The sequence below is a fragment of the Gavia stellata genome, chromosome 2 (genome assembly GCF_030936135.1).
Source record: "Gavia stellata isolate bGavSte3 chromosome 2, bGavSte3.hap2, whole genome shotgun sequence".
NCBI lineage: Eukaryota > Metazoa > Chordata > Aves > Gaviiformes > Gaviidae > Gavia > Gavia stellata.
The window spans coordinates 42,097,501-42,116,681 of NC_082595.1; the positions used below are offsets into that span (position 1 = coordinate 42,097,501).

General features: G+C 38.6%; 1 protein-coding gene across 1 annotated transcript in view; it reads right to left on the minus strand.

Annotated features, from left to right (window-relative positions):
• The window catches only part of LOC104264024 (nesprin-1-like), a 231,113-nt gene that overhangs the window by 27,990 nt on the left and 183,942 nt on the right, over positions 1-19,181 (minus strand). Inside the window, exons 96-108 of the mRNA XM_059828180.1 lie at positions 16,501-16,632; positions 15,777-15,883; positions 14,201-14,351; positions 13,203-13,337; positions 12,885-13,040; positions 10,881-11,090; positions 9,248-9,349; positions 7,328-7,447; positions 5,142-5,342; positions 4,283-4,456; positions 3,693-3,824; positions 2,443-2,635; positions 1,345-1,405 (exon numbers count right to left, since the gene is read on the minus strand). Of these exons, the coding sequence (XP_059684163.1) occupies positions 1,345-1,405; positions 2,443-2,635; positions 3,693-3,824; positions 4,283-4,456; positions 5,142-5,342; positions 7,328-7,447; positions 9,248-9,349; positions 10,881-11,090; positions 12,885-13,040; positions 13,203-13,337; positions 14,201-14,351; positions 15,777-15,883; positions 16,501-16,632 (1,874 nt within the window). The remainder of the gene's footprint in view (positions 1-1,344; positions 1,406-2,442; positions 2,636-3,692; positions 3,825-4,282; positions 4,457-5,141; positions 5,343-7,327; positions 7,448-9,247; positions 9,350-10,880; positions 11,091-12,884; positions 13,041-13,202; positions 13,338-14,200; positions 14,352-15,776; positions 15,884-16,500; positions 16,633-19,181) is intronic.

Consider the following 19,181-nt stretch of genomic DNA (forward strand, 5'->3'; position numbering starts at 1 on the left):
ACCTCAGAGCAGAAATTTAATCTTTTTTTCAGAAACTAGCTCCATATAATTTCATATGCCAAGCAATTAATGAGATATCAGAATGAGAGTGTTTCCACATAACCTTTATACATACAATCCCTTAATGCATCTCTCTTGAAAGGCTGGTGAGCCAAGAAAGGATACTATGAATAATAGACAAAGCTTGTATATCACTTATATCACTTATATATTTCAAAAGCAGCATATGAACAATTCTAAAAGCAGCCAAAAGCTTCCTTCCATATATGCAATGTCACAGACCCACAAGAACCCAGCAGTGGCAATGCCCCTACCAGAACATGCTGAAGCTACTCATGCTACCTAGCAAAGCGCACACCTAGCAAAGTGCACACCCTTTCTCATCAACCTGTATGGACATGAGGCTTCTAACTTAGTCATCTAAATAAGATATCGTCTGACTTCCTCCCACCAGCTGTTATCTGGTATGTTTTATTGCAAATGAGACAGTATGATAGCACTTGCTATCTGACCAGAAGTAGGATATTGTAGAGTAGTGAAACTATCACATACATCTCAAAGTACTTTCTTTTAAATGTTGAATCTAATAGTTCTGGGTTGGGAATCACTCTGACCTGAACAGCACAGGTGAAGTAGTTTTACTGTCCATTACATCAGCATTACCTTGTCCAGTGCTTCAGTATTGTCTCCAGCCTGTGAAGCTCCTTGGTAACCTTGCTGGTGTTACTTAACCAGTGTTCTCCTAGTTGGTTCAGCTGACTTTCAAGATCTGAGCAGCTAACAGAAAAAAGGAGCCTTTTCCCATCATCTAGCACTTGGTATAATTTAGGTTGGTATTCAGTCAGGTTAGATCTCAGATGCTGTAATGACAGAGGAGACTGTTAGATAGTTCTGCGGGCCTCTGCTACCACACTTTCTCAACATTTAGTTTTCTTTTATTGCATTTTGTAGCATATCCAATGTCACCACGGCACATCACATTTTGTCCCTCTGCTCCAGCTCTAAAACTCCCTGAGAACAATCATGCAGGTAATCTGCTCAACATCTGAACGTGCTGTCACAAACCCCCTTGCTTCAATATGTCTGTTGACACCTCCTTATGATGAGCTCCTCCTTGGTGTAGATATTTTACACTTGCAAAGAACAATTTCAAAAGAATCTTCATGGGGCAACACCATTTCTGAGAGAAATTGATTAAAATATCAGAACTTGATCTACCATCTGCTGAAAACTCTACTGTAATGCAAGTTAAAGGTGTCCAATATCAAGTTATTAACAGTGGCCACACTTCAGCCCTTTCAATGCCTATCTTCAGCTCTCTGGTCATCTAACTCTTCTGGTTACTGATCTACTCTTCTGCTATCCATGGCTACAACAGGGAAGATCACCCCCGCCATCCAAATCCCTGAACACAGAAGCCAATTGTTATGCCAAAAGAAAGGAAAAAAGGTACTGAAAAAGAACAGGCTGTTACTACTCTTACCCTGAATCCAACTGGGAGCAGAGACGGATTTAATTTAAATAGTGACTTGTGGATGGGTAAAGAATTTGTATATGTGGGCAAATATACCTGCCAAATTCCACTATCGTTACACAAATAGTACAGATTTTAAAAACACCTGTGTGTTTGACTAAGCTTGAGCACAAAATGTACATGCATTCCCATTTTTCAGTTTTGCTGAAACTAATGTGAAGATAAAGTGTACAAAACTACCAGTCTCATGGTGAGTACATAAACTTTCTATCACTCTTATTTTCTCTTTCACATAGAGCTCTCATAACTTAACAGTTTTCATATTTATATACGTGTGTCTGTGTGTGTACTTACATATATGTATATACGTTATAACTCCTAGAGAGAAGCATAAAAAATTCCAAGAGAACCCTAAATTAATTATGATGGATTTTTAACCTAAATGAGGTCACAGGGAGAGAAAAAAAAGTATTAAAAATTATGCCATAGCAGAGTCCAGGAGTCTGGATTTGAATAACCTATTTTATGTAACTGACAAACGAAACGAAAGAGGAAAACTAATTTAGGGTCAGGACCAACACAAACAATGCCTAGCATTAAACAAAACCAAAATAAACCCCCCACACAACAGATTGCTTAAGTTCTCCTCATACTATTGCAAAAGCAGAAAGCTGTCTAGTAAAAGAACAACATACATAACAAATTCAGAGTAGACAAGAAGTCAATTTCTAAGAGAAATTTGGCAGATATTTTTCTGTAAAACAAAACAAACAAAAAAAAACGAAAAACCCCAACCATAGTGTCTGGTGTATAACGAGACAAAGACAAAACACTAGAACAGAATTCTCATTTTGAGAACAGACCGAAAAAACAGGATGTGGTAGAAAACCTATATTTAAACTACTAGTTCTTGTTACATTTGAGAAGGAGGAAGGCAACTCGGGAAACCACAGGTTGTTCAGCCTCACCTTGCTCTCTGGAAAGATCATGGAGCACATCCCCTTGGAATCCATTTTCAAGGATGAAAAGGACCAAAAAGTAATCAGGAATATTAAGCTTGGATTCACTAATTTGACAACCTTTTATGACAAAATTACTGTCTCTGTGGATGATACGGACTTCAGTACGACCTTTGACACCATCTCCCACAGGACTCTCCCTCTGGAAGCAGAGAGAATGCGGGCTGGATAAATGGACTGCTACATGGGTTGAAAACTAGCTGCATTACCAGTCTCAAACACTAGTGATCAAAGGCTTGATGTCTGACTGGCAGACTGTAATGGGCAAGGTACTTTAGGGATTCTTGATATTTGAGCCCAAACATCTTCAACATTTTCATTAATGGCATAGATGATGATAGAGGGCACTCCCTCAGTAAATTTGTGGATGACATTAACGTAGGGAGAGTGGTTGCAACAAAAAATGGCAGACTTAGTCCAGAGACACTTTGATAAACTTGAGGTTGGAAGCAGCAGAAACCTTAGAAGGCTCAACAAGAAGTGCAAATTCTGTGCCTTGAGTAGAATAACCCTGTTTCTCAGTACAGGCTAGGAAGAGAATGGCTAGTGCATTTAACCTGACATCTTCCATAACCAAGACATTGTGAATAAGGCAAGCCACAGCACTGGCCTACATTAGGACTGTGAACAACTGGCTTAAGTTATTTTATTTTCCCCATCTACATTGTGCTGATGAGGCCACATTTAGGGCATCTGATTCTGCTCTGCCCTCACCACCCACTGAATTCAAGAAGAAGGAAGTAGTCAGCGTCTGGTGTAGAGCTATTAAGATGTTTAGGGACCTAGAGCACATGTCCTTTTTAAAAAGAGGCTGAGGGAGGTGTGCTTGTTTTAGATTGACAAACAGGAGGCTAAGGGCCAGTCTAACAAAGGCCTACAACTATCTGCGGTAGAACCAAAAAGATGATAGAGGTAAATGCTCCTCAGTAGTGCCATGCAATATAAAAAGGATGATGGCGACAAGCTGAAAGTTGAATGTTTAGATTGGGCATTATAGAAAATGTTTTCAATAGGAGGTGGTGCAGCACTGCAACTGGTCCCCAGCTCGGCTGTGAGATCTCCATCTTTTGAGGTTTCCAACACCATGGCTGATCCAGCCCATGGCAATCGTCTTGCTTCAAGTGGGAGGCTGGACCAGATGACCTTCAGAGGTCCCCTTCACCCAACTTTTCCATAAAGAATGTCTAAAAAGCACCAACCTGAAAAAGCGTAATCCGGTCTGTAAGCCTGTCCTCCGTCTCTTCCACCAAACCAACAGTGGGGATGCTACCTTCAACAGACTCCAGCTGTCTGGTAAGTTCCTGGTAATCTTCATCCAGAAGCATCCAGGTCTGAAAGCACAAATTATCCATGTATATGGTGAATATTGATCTGGGTATCTAGAATTTTTATTACTTGTTTTCTCAGTCTGAAATCCTATAGCTGCATAGTCATGAATGTACAGAAATAACAGTACAAATGTCCGGTGAACCCATCTCTGATAGACACAGACACCATCTCTGTGTCAAGCTCAGCTTTTAGTTAGAACACATGGATAAAGCTGTCATGTTCTCCTTGTCAGCTAAAGCTAAGCAGCTCTTTAAATACAGAGGAACACAACTTGTGTCACCTGAAGGTCACAACAGTTAAATAGCAGAGATTACATGTAGTCTATCAGTGCCTTTTGTGTATGGCAAAAGGGACTGACGTCCATCAATTCTGTCCAAGCACAGGAAATCAACATCACAGAATATCCTTCCTGGTGGTTGATCACAATGGCAGTACAGAAAAGACCGCAAGAAATTCTCACCTCTAGAATGTATTCCAGCTCCACACCTCGTTTATGAGCCAGCTTTAATATCGCTGAAGCTTGTGTCATTAGCTCTGAATGTGACCGAGTTTCCTTCAAGAGTGCAAAGCTACTCATCTTTCTAAAGAGCGTTTCCGTCAGGATCATGTGAGACTCTAACCCCTGAAAATATTCCTGAGAAATTTGGGTGTGAGGAAGAGAGTAAAGAGAGAACAGAAAAAAGAAAGTGCAATTGTTACTCAATTCATTACCACTAAACCAACATTTTAAGACAATAGCAGTAAAATCAAGTATCTGTAGAAATTGAATTAAGTAAACTTTTCACTCCAACAACATTTCACAAAATCCAACACACAATACAAAAAGGACAATGGCCTTTTTAAAGAAAGAAAGAGGTCATCCTTTCCACACAAATTCTATCCAAAGTCTCATTCCATAAACAAAAATAGCTTAAATCAGATATACACCACCAAAATATTCTGCCTAATTAAAAAATGTGGAAAAGTCTTGTTATATTTTGTGAGTGCTATTAGCAAACGTGAATTTCCATCTGAAAAAATGGAGTGGTGAATGAAACTGCTATGCAGCATGACAGGACACAAATAGGAACTTGTTATAAGAATGAGGAAGAAAATGTGATCTACCTGGGTTCACCTTCAACAGAGCATTCGAAAGTTGTTCAGTCAGAACAGTTCATTGATTCCAATTTAAAATACAGTAAGTTTTAATATATCTATCCAATTTAATACTGGCTCACCATTCTGAAAAGGTCCTGAACCTTTAGGAACACAAGGTTAGCAATTTGCTGTGTACAAGCTTACAGTCAAGATTAGTCCTGAAATATGTCACAGTTTCTTACCTTATGTTTGTCAAGTAGTGATTGAACCTCTTCCTTAGAAGCAACAATAATTTTCTGGTCACCAGCCATCTTTTCTTGGCCTGTTTCTAACAGGTCAGCCAGGTCCTGCAAAGCCCGTTCATACTGCCTCTTGAGAGCCAGATTCTGATTTAGGTCACTCCGTCTGGACCCAATGATCATCATCAGCTCATCATACATATCCTTGGGGGCAAACAGTAGCAATGGTGATTCTTATTTCACACCTTACTCATGTCTTCCTAGAAGCAACCTTACTGTCCCTGTATCCCTCTGTGAATACCAGCAGAATAACATCCATTCCCAGCTCAAAAAGACTGTGCAGATATACTGACTTAATTGATAAATGAAGAACTCACCATTTAAAGAGAGAAAAAATAATCAAGACCTGCAACTCTTTCAAGTGCATGCATTCAGGAACAAAGTTAGCAGAATCCCAAAGGCTTGCTTTAAGTAGCAAAGGAGTAGAGTGATTGGGCTTAAGTCATCAAAAAACAGACTACTGTGTGGCTGCTGCACACTGCAGATGCTGTTTACATTTTGCTTCTTACAATGCAGGAGGTTGGATGGACTCCATCACGGCTACAGACTACAGGCATCTCAAAGCCAGATTTGTCTCACTCTCTGGCCCCAGCAGCTTACTGGTAGCAAGCAAGATACATACAACCCGTAGTAAAACCCAAACCAGGCCCAAAACAGCAAAATGCTCTATACAGAGAACAGTAAAGAGTAGAAAAGTGCAGTGTGTATTTCACAGTCTACCCATACTGCCAAATTACAAAATGAGCCAAAAGGAAGAATCTCCTCAGTTCCCGTATGCTATTACTCATCTTGTATACCTGAACCATAAAAGTGAGAACAACATACAGATGCTTTCTTCACCTAAGCAGGATTACTTTCTTGTTTTGGTTTTGAGAATTGTATTCTCAGAATATACACCTAACTATGAGGGTAAGTCTGTACTTTTGATCAAGACAAGACATCCAGAAACTAATAAACCAAAATATCTTTATGACCATCCAGTGCTACAGCAAAGTACCCACCCTCAGACTGCAGCTGGCTCTCCTAGATTTAGAGTGACAATTGTGAGGAGCACAACTGTCAAAAAAGCAAAGGGAAGGTTTTTCTAAAAACTGAAATCAAGGTGAGGGGTATATATACACATAATCTGACAGCAAAAAAGAAAGCAGGAGGCTCTAAAACCAAAATGATAAAGAACTGGGCTAAAGACACATTTGCACAAACTCTTTGTCATTAATTTTTAATTAAGATTACTGTTTTGTTGGCTTAATAAGTTTATGGTCCAGTTTAAGCTGTTTTCTTTGCTTCCAATTCATTATTATGTCATTAAAAAGGTTAAAATTCAGTCGTAAACCTTCTCCTTGATCTTTCCTTAACCATTCCCCTGCCTCAGCAACAAACTGCTCACAAAGGAGTTTCAACAGCCTTGTAAAAGTTCTGGATCAATTGCCCAGTTCTGGATCAAATGCCCACGTGTATCTACTTCAGAGAGCCTTAAGATAAGAGTTCTATTACTTAGGTGCATTCAAAACCAAGTCTAACTGAAAGTATGCAGGAACATGAGAGGTGTTCTAGTAAAAGCAGAACATTTCCAGTTTCAGGTCACACTTAGCTATCTATCCCCCTTCATCCCCTTCCTTCTTGTTTTTTTTAATGACTGATGTGAGAGAGAACTAAACCCCAAATCATGACACTCTGGTGAGACAGGGCTCAACCTTCAGCAGACATTGTGTTCAAAAAATTTGTAGACATGGCATTGCGGGACATGGTTTAGTGGGCATGGTGGTATTGGGTTGATGGTTGGACTTGATGATCTTAACAGGTCTTTTCCAACCTTAAATCACACAGAATCACAGAATCATTATGTTTACATGCTTAACTTCATCTATTTGAACAGGGAGTCAACAAGAGCTGAAAGAAAATATGTTTTTGTGGTTTTTTATGATTAATACGACTAATAACAGAGATGTTAGAAAATTTGAAAATGCTAAAGTAGAAAAACTAGGTGAATCAGGGAGAAAATAATCTTTTATACACACTGAAATGCTTTAAAATACGCTTTCCTAAACTGCCTTATGAACAATAAAAAGGAGCATACTAATACCTTTGATATCACCAGACAGGTGTAGGATGGAACTTAAGGACCATACCTGGATCTTAGACAGCTCTTGCACAGAATGTTGGTCAATCTGTAACTTGTCTACACGCTTCTTTAGTTCATTGATTCCAGTATCTAGTTCCTTCAAACCTTCTTCTGCCTGCAGTATGACCTGTATTTGAAAATTACATCATTTAGTTTGAAGGATTAAAACCAGTACTGTAGCTGCCATACAGTAATATTCTTTTCTGTTTTCTGCCTGAAGTATTAGTCAGTCCTTCAGTTTCCTGAAATTTTAAGGATACTATAAAGAAAAAGTATTAATTCAAAGTTGGAAGATCCCAGCTTGTTTCTTGAAGTTAAATATAATATGGCATTATTACATTTTTAATAACAAACTGGTTTAGTATCATACACTGTTTTATGCAAAACCTTGCTGCAAAGTTCCATGCTTTTAATTATATGGTACAGGCATAAAAGGACTATTAGTTGTTGTAACTTCTAACCTTCTTTTAAAGCATTCTTTTTATTAACACTCATTCCTGTCATATCTGAGCACGAAGCAAGCAACCATCATAGCAAAAGACATGCATGATAGCAAAGAGCTGTGCACAGTTCCCTTACAGGACCAGGATAGGGCCAAAATTACTGTCAAGGAAAAGAACTTGTACATTCTCTTTTGTACTTGGAAAATGACAACTGAAAGCACACAGGTTGGTATTTACAAGCGTATGCAGGTGATGACTTGACTTTTTTCAATGGAAGCTACAAGAAACAAGGTCTTTCAACCTAGGAGTCTCTGCTGAATTAATGCATGCAAACTGTAACAAAGTTAAAAGCACAAGGTAGACTCCTGTATTTAAAGTCCTTTGTTAAGGCCTTTTCTTGGAAACTGCATATCCAAGTGCTTAAAGTAGATATATGAGTAGAACTCCTGACTCCCAGTAATGCGAAGTATGCATACTACCGTTACTAAACTTACACTTCATGCAGCTAAGTTATGTGGCTCATTAAGTGCCTTATTTCTACTTTCCCAATCACGTCCTGAACAAAGAGCAATGCTTTTAAATTTGGATGTTTTATCAGCCAAGATAGATGTTCAGAAAAAAAATAAATTCAGTTGCTTTTGTTACCATGCTCTTTTCCTATTTGGTAGTTAAATTACAGAATCACTAAGGTTGGAAAAGACCTGTAAGATCATCAAGTCCAACCATCAAAATTAATCATATAGGAGCCAAATTTTTTATTAATCTTTTGCATCATGGAAGACAGAAAAGAAAGACACAGACTGCCAGCTCTCTTGCTCATACATGAATTAAAATTCCTTCAAAATCTGATTATCAGATATAGAAAGGCCAGTATTTCTGTTTAGCTGAAGGATGTCTCTTCCTCTCAGTCACCTGCTAGAACCAGACAACAGTAGCTCTTGGGTAACAAGAAACATCTGTAGAAATAGGCCTTAACATACTTCATTCACTTTTCTCATTGGCAAAACAGAAACAAGGAAATAGGATATATTTTGTCAAATTATTAATTAATTATTCATCAGGCAATTCCTGATAAAGAAAAACAATTATTGCCTTAAATTAAAATGAGTAACAGTCAAGATATTACTATAAACCAGTGGGGAAGAAAGTGCCTTTCATTTTTAATAACGTGTAATAGCCGAACAATTTAGCCAAACTTTAGACTTTTTTTGGTTCATTGACGTTTTCTTTCTTTCAAATACTGCCCAGTATGTACATAACTAGGTCCCTCAGGGAGATAAGAAAGACACTTTGTGTTTGGGTTTTTTTTGTTTAATTTATAAACATGTGTAGTACACTCTTGGAAGTACTCATTTTCACATACTTCATCTGAACACATACATTCTTCCATAAAAAGCAACTTTTTTCTAGAATACAGTTATACATTGACTAGAAACTTTACCTCTTCCCTCCCGCCTCCCCAAGTAACAGACATTTGGTAATACCTGCATTTGTTCTGTTTCTGGTCTCTCAACTGCCCCTGCTAGTTTCTGTAGAACTAAATATTTGTTATCAGCCATCGATGTAAACAGGAGCTTCAGATCATTCTAAAGGAGATGACAACAACAACCAATTATAGCCAATCACAGCACAAACCAACTGAAAAATATTTTACATTCCAAAAAGTTTAAAGCATTAAAATGTTACAATGTCAGCACTAAGGCATAAAAACTATTCAACACTGGAAGCACCATAATTATCCAATGCAAAACATGCAACATTGCTGAAAATCCGTAACTGGATATATATGAGCAAAAAGCTAAACCAACTCCTATTCCAAACATAACCTGCTAAGACACTTCTTTTGCCTTCCAATTAGATAATTATTTAGCAAGGGTCACTTAGCTTCATTTAACAAATATACGTTATTCTTGTGTCGCTTATTCAATCACATACACTCGTAAACAAGCTAGGTTTTACTTTTGAAAGCAAGCTTTTTTCATTACAAACTTCAGCAAATATAACAAAAAAGTAAACAAGGCTTCAACACATTACAGGGCTAACTACACAACTTTTAGAGTACCTTATCAGACTAGACACATACATATTAGTCAAAAATTTTGCCATGCTGCAATCAATTATTTTCTTTTTCATGCATTCATCCCAACTAAACTCCCGATATTGGTAAAATATAAAATAATCAGCACATTTCTCTAAGACACTCCAGGAGTGTGTTTCTGATTTTTTTTTTTTTGCATGCGGTAATTCTTTCAAATATTAAAGATCTCTGGTATAACAATAGGGCAGAGGATTCTAATCAGATTGTCTCTTCAGCAAAGGAAGGCCTTTTATTGAAAATTGTTCAAATTACTTTTTTTCCTCTCTACTGCAGAGGAAAGGTTATAGAGTTTGGAGACAAATCCTGTAGTAACAACCTGTAAAACAATGATGATACTCTAAAGACACCAGCAATCTATTTTTCAATTTTTTTGATGGAATTTATATTTTTTTTCATTAAAACTAAACCATACTGGAGGCTTTATAATGATAAGAATAGGAAAGAAGGTAGAGACTGAGTAAGATCTAAAAGCATTTCTGAACTCTGAAAAGATTTCTAAAAGCAGATTTCTCCACTTCATTTTTCCTGCTTTGCTCAATACAGACAGCTTGAGATACAAGCTCTTACAGAATAATGGGATGGCTTAAAAGTGATTAGAAAGGTGAGAATCAGTATTATGTTTTCTATTTTATTGCAGCTAATAAAAACAGTGTACTCTATCATTTATGAAATTGTAAAATGTGTAGAGTGGAAGTCTAAAGTTGCTTTTTCTCCTTTGAGAACAGTAGTCAACAACATCCATGTATTGCAATGCCGGCAGGGTGTTAAAGTGTGGGATGAACGATCTCTTCTACAATAACTGCATGAGTTGCAGAAGGCTTCTAGCAGAGAGTTTAAATTTTGGATCATGATTTGGGTTCCAAGTTTTGCATAGCCTAAGAAGTTTGATTTTCAGTAAAAACCTGTGAAAACTTGTTCTCCTGATTAGGTACCAAAAATTCTCATTGCTTTGATAATCACATTCTTTCTATCCCCATTTGACATGTACTCCTTTTAATTCCTTCAGATAGTTATCATACCTTGAAAGTCACTATTTGCTGGAGCCTTTCTTTCATCTGATGGCATCTCCGGTTTACTACTGACTCCAGCAAGGTCAGTCTTCTCAGGAGACAATCCAAAGTGTCTTCTATGATATCCCTATTATCACTATTCTCAGGAAATATCTGAGCAAATAAATTCTTGTTCTTATCCATTTCTTCTGTTATGTCTTTGATTTCTTTGGCAAGAGACTGATTTTGTAGAAAACAGCACAAAGTGACAATTAGACATTCTAGAAAGTAGGCAAACATATTGACATAACCGTTGCCAATTTTGCAGTTATGCAGTGACTTTTTTACATTGTTAATATACACACACACACTAGACATAGTTATGCAGCTACGGTATTTTTGATAATAAAAAAAACCAGACTGCTCTGACGAAAACAAGTGCTGAAACAAAATGAACCTGCCCGAACAAGGGCTTCCTGAAGCAGAAAACCATATAGCTGCTGAAACAGTCTTTTTCCCTCCCTCTCCATTTCATGTTGATGAATTCGTATTGTTGCCATATCCCAGAGCATTCCTCCCTCTTTTTCACTTCATTTCAATTTCAACACTGTGGTGTTTGCTAATACTTAGCAAAGAAGCTAAATGGAAGAAAGACTCTATGTTTAATTCTGTTCTGACCAGGCAAAATTCGCATCAGGTGCTGCTTTCTGCAACATTCTTGTATTGGGTTTGCGTGACAAGGTTTTGGTAGTGGGGGGGGCTACAGGGGTGGCTTCTGTAAGAAGCTGCTAGAAGCTTCCCCTATATCCGACAGACCCAATGCCAGCCAGCTCCAATACGGACCCGCTGCTGGTCAAGCCTGAGCCCATCAGCGACAGCGGTAGCGCCTCTGGGATAACATACTTAAGAAGGGGGAAAAGCAACTGTGCAACAGCAGCTGGAGAAGAGAGGAGTGAGAATATGCGAAAGAAACAACTCTGCAGACACCAAGGTCAGTGAAGAAGGAGGGGGAGGAGGTGCTCCAGGCACTGGAGCAGAGATTCCCCCACAGCCTGTGGTGAAGATGGTGGTGAGGCAGGCTGTCCCCCTGCAGCCCATGGAGGTCCACAGTGGAGCAGATAGCCTCCTTCAGGCATCCACCTGCTCCGGCATGGGGTCCTCCATGGGCTGCAGGTGGATGCCCGAAGAAGGCTGTGACCCCATGGGAAGCCCGCGCTGGATCAAGCTCCTGGCAGGACCCGTGGACCCATGGAGAGAGGAGCCCATGCTGGAACAGGTTTGCTGGCAGGACTTGTGACCCCGTGGGGGACCCACAGTGGAGCAGTCTGTTCCTGAAGGACTCCACCCTGTGGAAAGGACCCATGCTGGAGCAGTTCGTGAAGAACTGTAGCCCATGGGAAGGACTCACGCTGGAGGAGTTAATGGAGGACTGTCTCCCATGGGAGGGACCCCACACTGGAGCAGGGGAAGAGTGTGAGGAGTCCTCCCCTAAGGAGAAAGGAGCGGCAGAAACAACATGTGATGAACTGACCGCAACCCCCATTCCCCGTCCCCCTGCGCTGCTGCAGAATTTGGTAGTAAAGTTGAGCCTGGGAAGAAGGGAGGGGTGGAGGGAAGGTGTTTTAAGATTTAGTTTTTATTTCTCATTACCCTACTCTGATTTGGATTGGTAATAAAATTGAACTAATTTCCCTAAGTTGAGTCTGTTTTGCCCATGACAGTAATGGTGAGTGATCTCCCTGTCCTTATCTTGACCCATGGACCTTTTGTTACATTTCCTCTCCCCTGCCCAGCTTAGGAGGGGGAGTGATAGAGCGGCTTTGGTGGGCACCTGGCATCTAGCCAAGGTCAACCCACCACAATTCTCTACACAGTGAATAAAGTTACTTCTAATCAGCAGCAGAATACTGCAATTACATAGAGATTATGACAGCAACATGTCACTTATCTAGGATTCTAACATTTCATTTCTAAACACTATAAAATGCACCCTTACTGGCAATTTAAAGAAAGTCCTATTCGTGGATTTCTTACCTCTTGCTTGCAGAGGTATGTTTCTGTTTCTTCCTCTGGCAACAGAGCTGTAGCAACAAAGACCTGTTCTTCCACACCATCTAGCCACAAGGAAGTGGCTGCAACACCATCATACAGCTTCTGTTCAAGATGCAGGCTCTCCTCCATCTGACCAGCCTGGGCAAAAGGAGCCAGAGAATTCAAGAGCAGAAGTACAAGATACTCTTTCTAACATCTAATATTTGGGAAAGGGTTGGATTTCCAGGTAGGAGCTAGAGAAGTTTTCATTGTAAATGTGGTTCTGCTGGAAGATAGATGTAAAGGCAATTGAAATGTTACCTCAAATGACACATCTTCAAAAGCCTGATTCAATTCAACCAATACTGGTGACACTGAGGATTTATCTTCACCCTGTCCTTCCTGCTTATACAAAGGCATTCCAGATAGCAGTCTGTTTGGTCTGCTATAAAGCTGCTGAAAGAGAAATACTAATTAGAGTGCTTCTACCACACATATAGGGCACATAATTCAGCTATACAGATTCTACTGCTGACTGAGGATATCACCAAATAATGCTCATGGCCCTCATACGACTGTTCTGTCATGAATATCTTGAACAAAAGATTGCTTAACAGGAGGTTCACTAGAAGTGCAGAATAAATACTTGTAGCCAGAATTAGCAATGACTTGTTTTTACCAAAAAAAAAAAAAAAAACCAAAACCAAAAACCAATTACTGTGAAATGAATACAAGATATTTAGAACTTTGGAAGCTGATTTTGATATATTAGTATATAAAGAATAGTGGGCCTGGGTGTATTCAAAATAAAATGGAGGATGCAAGCTGATATAGATCTTGGACTGTTCCAAATTTAGTTGATTAATACCTGCTTCTTTCAGTAAAAATTCTGTGGCTGAAGTCACTTGCTTCTTCATCACATACTCACTAAGACCAAGAATTGAATGTAACCAATAAATTGAAACAGAAAAGACTGTTTTTTCTTCTAAGTTGTTGCCAGAGTACTGGTCAATTTCAGAGGGACAATTTGTTACAGAATTATCCTGGGTTAGATAAGTAGATCAAAATTTTGTCTGAGCCCTTTCTTCCTTTCTAGTTTATTCACCTGAAGGGTAGTGCAATTCAAATCACTTTTAACAAGAGCAGTGCTAGTGCCAATATTTAAAAGTTTCTAAAGAAGTCACAAAAATAAATTGTTCCATATTCTTTGCATTAACTACATCACCTTAATGCATCTGCTATGCACAGTGTTGTGCACAACTCGTGTTGTGACAACTGTTTTCATAGCGAAAATGCAAAGAGAAATTAAAAATAACTACCAGCTGTTCTTGTTCCAAAGCTTTCTGGAGCAGTCTCTGCTTGGTATTGAATTCCTGGTTCAGGCTTTCCCATTTCATCTTCATCTGTTCTTCAGATGATGGCTTCTCACCTTCCAAGCGTAATTCCTCAGAGAGTGTATCAGGCTTTTCACTGAATGGCAAGACGCATAAAGGTTTAACAAATACAAAAGTTGTAACAGCATGAGGTGTTTACTTCCTCTTTCAGTTAGTAAATTCTACATTTAAATTGCTACTTTTTAAAGCTTTTACTTGCTTTTTTTCAGATAGCAAGACACAGGCTGGTTTGTAACTACAAGAAGTTCTTGCCTGATGGGATAAAATGTACTTTCTAAGAAACTGTTTAGACTTGCAAGTACCCATACTAAGTAAGAACTCCCAAAACAGACTGAATATATACTACATTGAAATGTAACCTTTAAACAAGCTTTACTTCAAAGCATGAAATAAAAAAAAAAAAATTAAAAAGAATTATCTGACTCCTTCCTCACCTCCCCTCTCAAAATGCCAGACATAACCTGACATTTTAATGCAGGACAAGCATATGAGTTTAGCTTTGGTAAACAGTGAATGAAGTTCAGCCTTTTCTGTTTGATTTGTTTCTATAGTAAGTATAACATGTTGTGAGAAGGAAGCCTCAAAAAGAAGAAGGTAAGTTAAGTACTTTCTGGCATTATAATAAAAAACCCACATTGAATTAACACAAATGCTGAGGAAAAGAACTTACTGAGTACAGCTTACATTCGCTCTGCATAGATCTTGGTTCTGCTGCCTCGTGAACTACCTTCACGTTCTACACTTTGGCATGCTGAAAGAGCCACAAAGGTGCTCCCTACTACTGAGATACATCAACGAAGTGTTTTAACTGAGGGACTGACTGCTCCTCGATTGTCAAGCTGATAATGTTCGCCCTGCTTTCCTCTTCCCAAGACCTGGCCCTTCCTGCTCCACTGAAGTCCACATCAGCAGCAGGCAGTTATTTTCTTCTGCCTTTGCTAGGGCAGAAGTCTCTCCCCAGCAAGAGCCAAGGCTTTTATAGACATCTACTGCCTCCAAATGGGCAAGTGTACAAAAAAATATAGACCAGAGATGAAATTCAAAATACACAAGGCTTCAAAATGAAAAATATTCACTAACTGCAAGAAAAATAAAATTAAGCTATGAGTATTTCATATGGGAAGATCTGGTTACAATGGTAGACTACAATGTTCTAGAGATCAGCTATGATTCACACACCAATGCTGGACCCTAAATCTACAGTAACTGGTCCACTGCTTGTCTAGTGAATCCTACTAGTTTGTAATTTTGGTGTCATGATTGATAATAAGAATGAAAAGAATTTCTAAATGCTAAAGATGATCTATTAGCACAAAACAGTTTGTGTAACTGTATTATCAGACTCCTGAATTATAAACCAGGACTTCAGTATCCTAGGTGCTGTATAAAAAAGATAAAATAAAAATTAGTGGACTATATGCAGAAGAGGGATGTAAACATAAGGATGACAAAGCACAGAGTCATAGAAATTTACTTCACAGAAGAACACATGAAAGCACACCTTATACATAGGCCTTCTGGAGCACCTTGCTGTGTCAGGATTTCTTCTCCACGGCATGCTACTGACCGAAGCAGATTCTTCTGCTCTTCTAGCTCTTGTTCCAGCTCCTAGCATGGCAAGTTACAAAAACCAAAACAAACCTCAAACAGATTGTTTTTGCCTTGGAAGGATATGTCTACATTACATAACTGTCATGCAAAGATAGCTGAGCTATTTCTGATATGGCTTGCTTGAGCACCAAAAGCAGTGCAAAATCTCCACCCAGGGACACAGAAATATTGGGTACATAAACTGGATTGTTGGACTAATTGACTAATGCAATGCAGTCTCTGGAACCTAACCTAGTGAGGATGTCTGTGTATCATGCAACACAATATACCTTGTAATGCGAGTATCTTTGCTTCTATAAAGACAATGTTGATTACTATTTTGAACAAATACTGTCATCTCCTTACAGTTACTTTAAGGGTTGATTCAATTTAATTTTACTAATGGACAATGGAAGTATAGAGTGATTAAGTGAGTTGACCATGGTCACTCAGAAAGTCTGGTCTGTCTGGCTGTTACAGATATAAAGTAGTGAGATCAGATGCATCATTACAAGAGCACTGAGTAAGAAGCAGTGTAAAAATGAAGATTTCAGTGGAAATATTAACAAGAATGACTCAGATACAGTGTTAAGCACAACCTAAAGATGGGAGTAAAAGAAATGCAAAACACCAACTTTCTGTTGCTGCAGGGTGCTCTGCTGCTGCTGTGAGCGAGTGGTTCTTGCTTGTGCCAGCCATTCTTGGACACTGGGGCTTTGTGAGAAAACGAAGTCCAGATCACTCTCTTCCCTTTCTTGTAATGATCCCTGCTTTGAGAGAAAGAAAGAAAGATTTTACAAAGTCTCTTATACTGTTAGAGAGCTGGCAGGTCCAGCTCATCAACTCAAAACCACATGTAGTGCCACCTTCCACCTCTCAAGCTGCTGGCTCACATGAATTCTGAAGTAAGCAATGACTTTAGATTTCTGACTTCCACTCGTCATTGGTTAATAGCGAGAAAGCATCCGTAAAAGTAAACATGCACCACTGCACTTAGCAGAATCAGACACAACAGATCAGAGACCATGGACCGATATGTTTCTGAAGACTGTTCTGCCTCTCCTAAAAAACAGCATTGGTCTGTAATGGAGGGTGCAGCTCTAACTGGCAACGCAGAGAATCACTGGATTGCTTCTGCCAGGTTTTTAGTCTAATTAAAGCCAATTTTTTGTCTAACTAAAAATGAGAGAATGCTAGTTGTCATTCTGGTCAAAATTTATTTATCAGTCAAGTACATCACTCTATCCGTGGTTGGCAGAAACACAGTCAGTTAACAGCAGATTATATGATATGAATAGTAAAGACAGTATGAGAGACCAAACCACAGAATGTTATAATAGAACAGCAAAAGCAACAGTCCCTTCACTTCATGCTTCTATATGGAAAAACATACTTCTATCAGTATGTTTTTCCAGCATGAGTGATTAAACAGGCCTTCTGCGTAAGCAAAGCAAAAAAGAGCAAATGCCTTAATAGTTCCAAAACCTGCTTTATTAACTTCTTGACTTCTGCAGTACATGTTGGCTGTAAATTTAAATTGTTTAGCAGCCAATGTATTCAAATGCAGAGATTTTAACACACCAGGCCTAATGTTAAAGACAGACTACTTGTAGGTTTGGCTACTTAGATCTATAACACCTCTCTGGATTTATTTAATGTTATTTGAATGCACACGATGACTGTAGAGTTTGCGTTTTGGGTTTTTTTTTTTAAGCTTCAAGAGCTAAAGCTGGGGCTTAATTCCTCTCCCATATTGTTTATATACCTCATTTTTTTAGGATTCATATTTTGCCCATGATTCAGCTCTTATTCTAAATAGAGTAAGAGCACCAAATGGTTCAGACTTTACAGCAGGCTTTCCAAAAAGAAAACATGTTCCACCTTTCAGAGATCCTTTGTCTCAAATCAGGCAGGGTCCAGCAGGGCTGAACGTGGCTGAGGAAACCCCTCTTGCCTCGCCTGGTGCTTCTTATACTAAACAACTGGGATGGACCTCTGCCACCAGTGTCCCCGGCATCAGGCGCTGAAACAGCAGAGTTTTGCTAAATAGTAGAAGTTAGGTGTAAGATTTCAATTTTAGGGGATGATGAATATACTGGAGTTGAAAGGACTGATTAGTGTTAAGAGGATATAAACTGTAAGAGGAACAAAACAAGCAAGCAGGTATCTAGAGCTGGTAAGAACCATTAGCCCTTGCTCTGTGAAATAGCTTTGTTTCACTAAGGATTCATTTTGCAGGTAAACTGTGATACTTTACTTTGTAGGAACAAGTTGCTAGAAAAGCTTACGTGGCTGGAGTGTGAACAATGTCATTATAGGATATCAGATTAGGCAAAGAAAATATTATGTGAGGGATCAAGGGGGTCTAGAACTTAACTTTTCTATTAAAAATGAGAAAAAAGACAGTATTTCTGCAAATGATATATGAAAAATCTGCTTCATTTTATATGCTCTAGGGACAATAGCTGTTCAACTTGTAAATTCCTTTAAAGAATAGTATCTAGTTCTTCATTGCATTTAGGCATGTAATTTCAGTTAGATTTTGAGTCTCCTCTTCTCTGGGAAGAGGGTTGAGAAGCTATGATTTTGTAGTTATACTAAGACAAATAAACAGTAGTCCCACAGTTCCTGCAATAGCAAAGAGTGTAAAAGGGATTGTGGCATTTGTGGATGCAATGAGGTTTTGCAAATATGCTATTGTGTATACTTTTTAGATCAACGTTATTTGTGACCCAGATTTTATCATTCTCAAATCATAGAATATACGTTTGGAAAACACTTGCATTTTCATTTGTATTCTGTCTGAAGGAACTGTATTACATTTCCTTTAAATAGCCAGGGAAATAAATGCTTGAAGCTGTCATTCCTGGGGACTGTCCAATCCAGCACAGAAAAAATTTGAAAATCCCTGAAGAAAATGGTGATAAAACTGATCTCTCAAAGGAGTTCAGAATTATACAAACTTATATAAGGCATATTTGTCTTGTGGAACTGAAGTCGTCCCTTCCACACACACACTTTGTAATAAGAAGTAAAGAAACACTATCGGTTTTTTTTACTACAGAATCCATTCTACTTCTTTGTTTTATAAGGATTCTATTTGTTTTTATTGTTCCTACATCACAGAAGCTAGTACATAACAGTAATAAGGCAATATTTTGCATATCTTTCAACGTGCTTGAAAAATGCTACATTTGGAATCAATGTAGTCTGAAACTCTCCTGATCCAGCATGCTCCTGATTAGTTTCACTGCTTTATTTTATGAATAAAGGAGTTGGTCTCCAAATCACTTTTTCCATTAATTAATTAAAATTA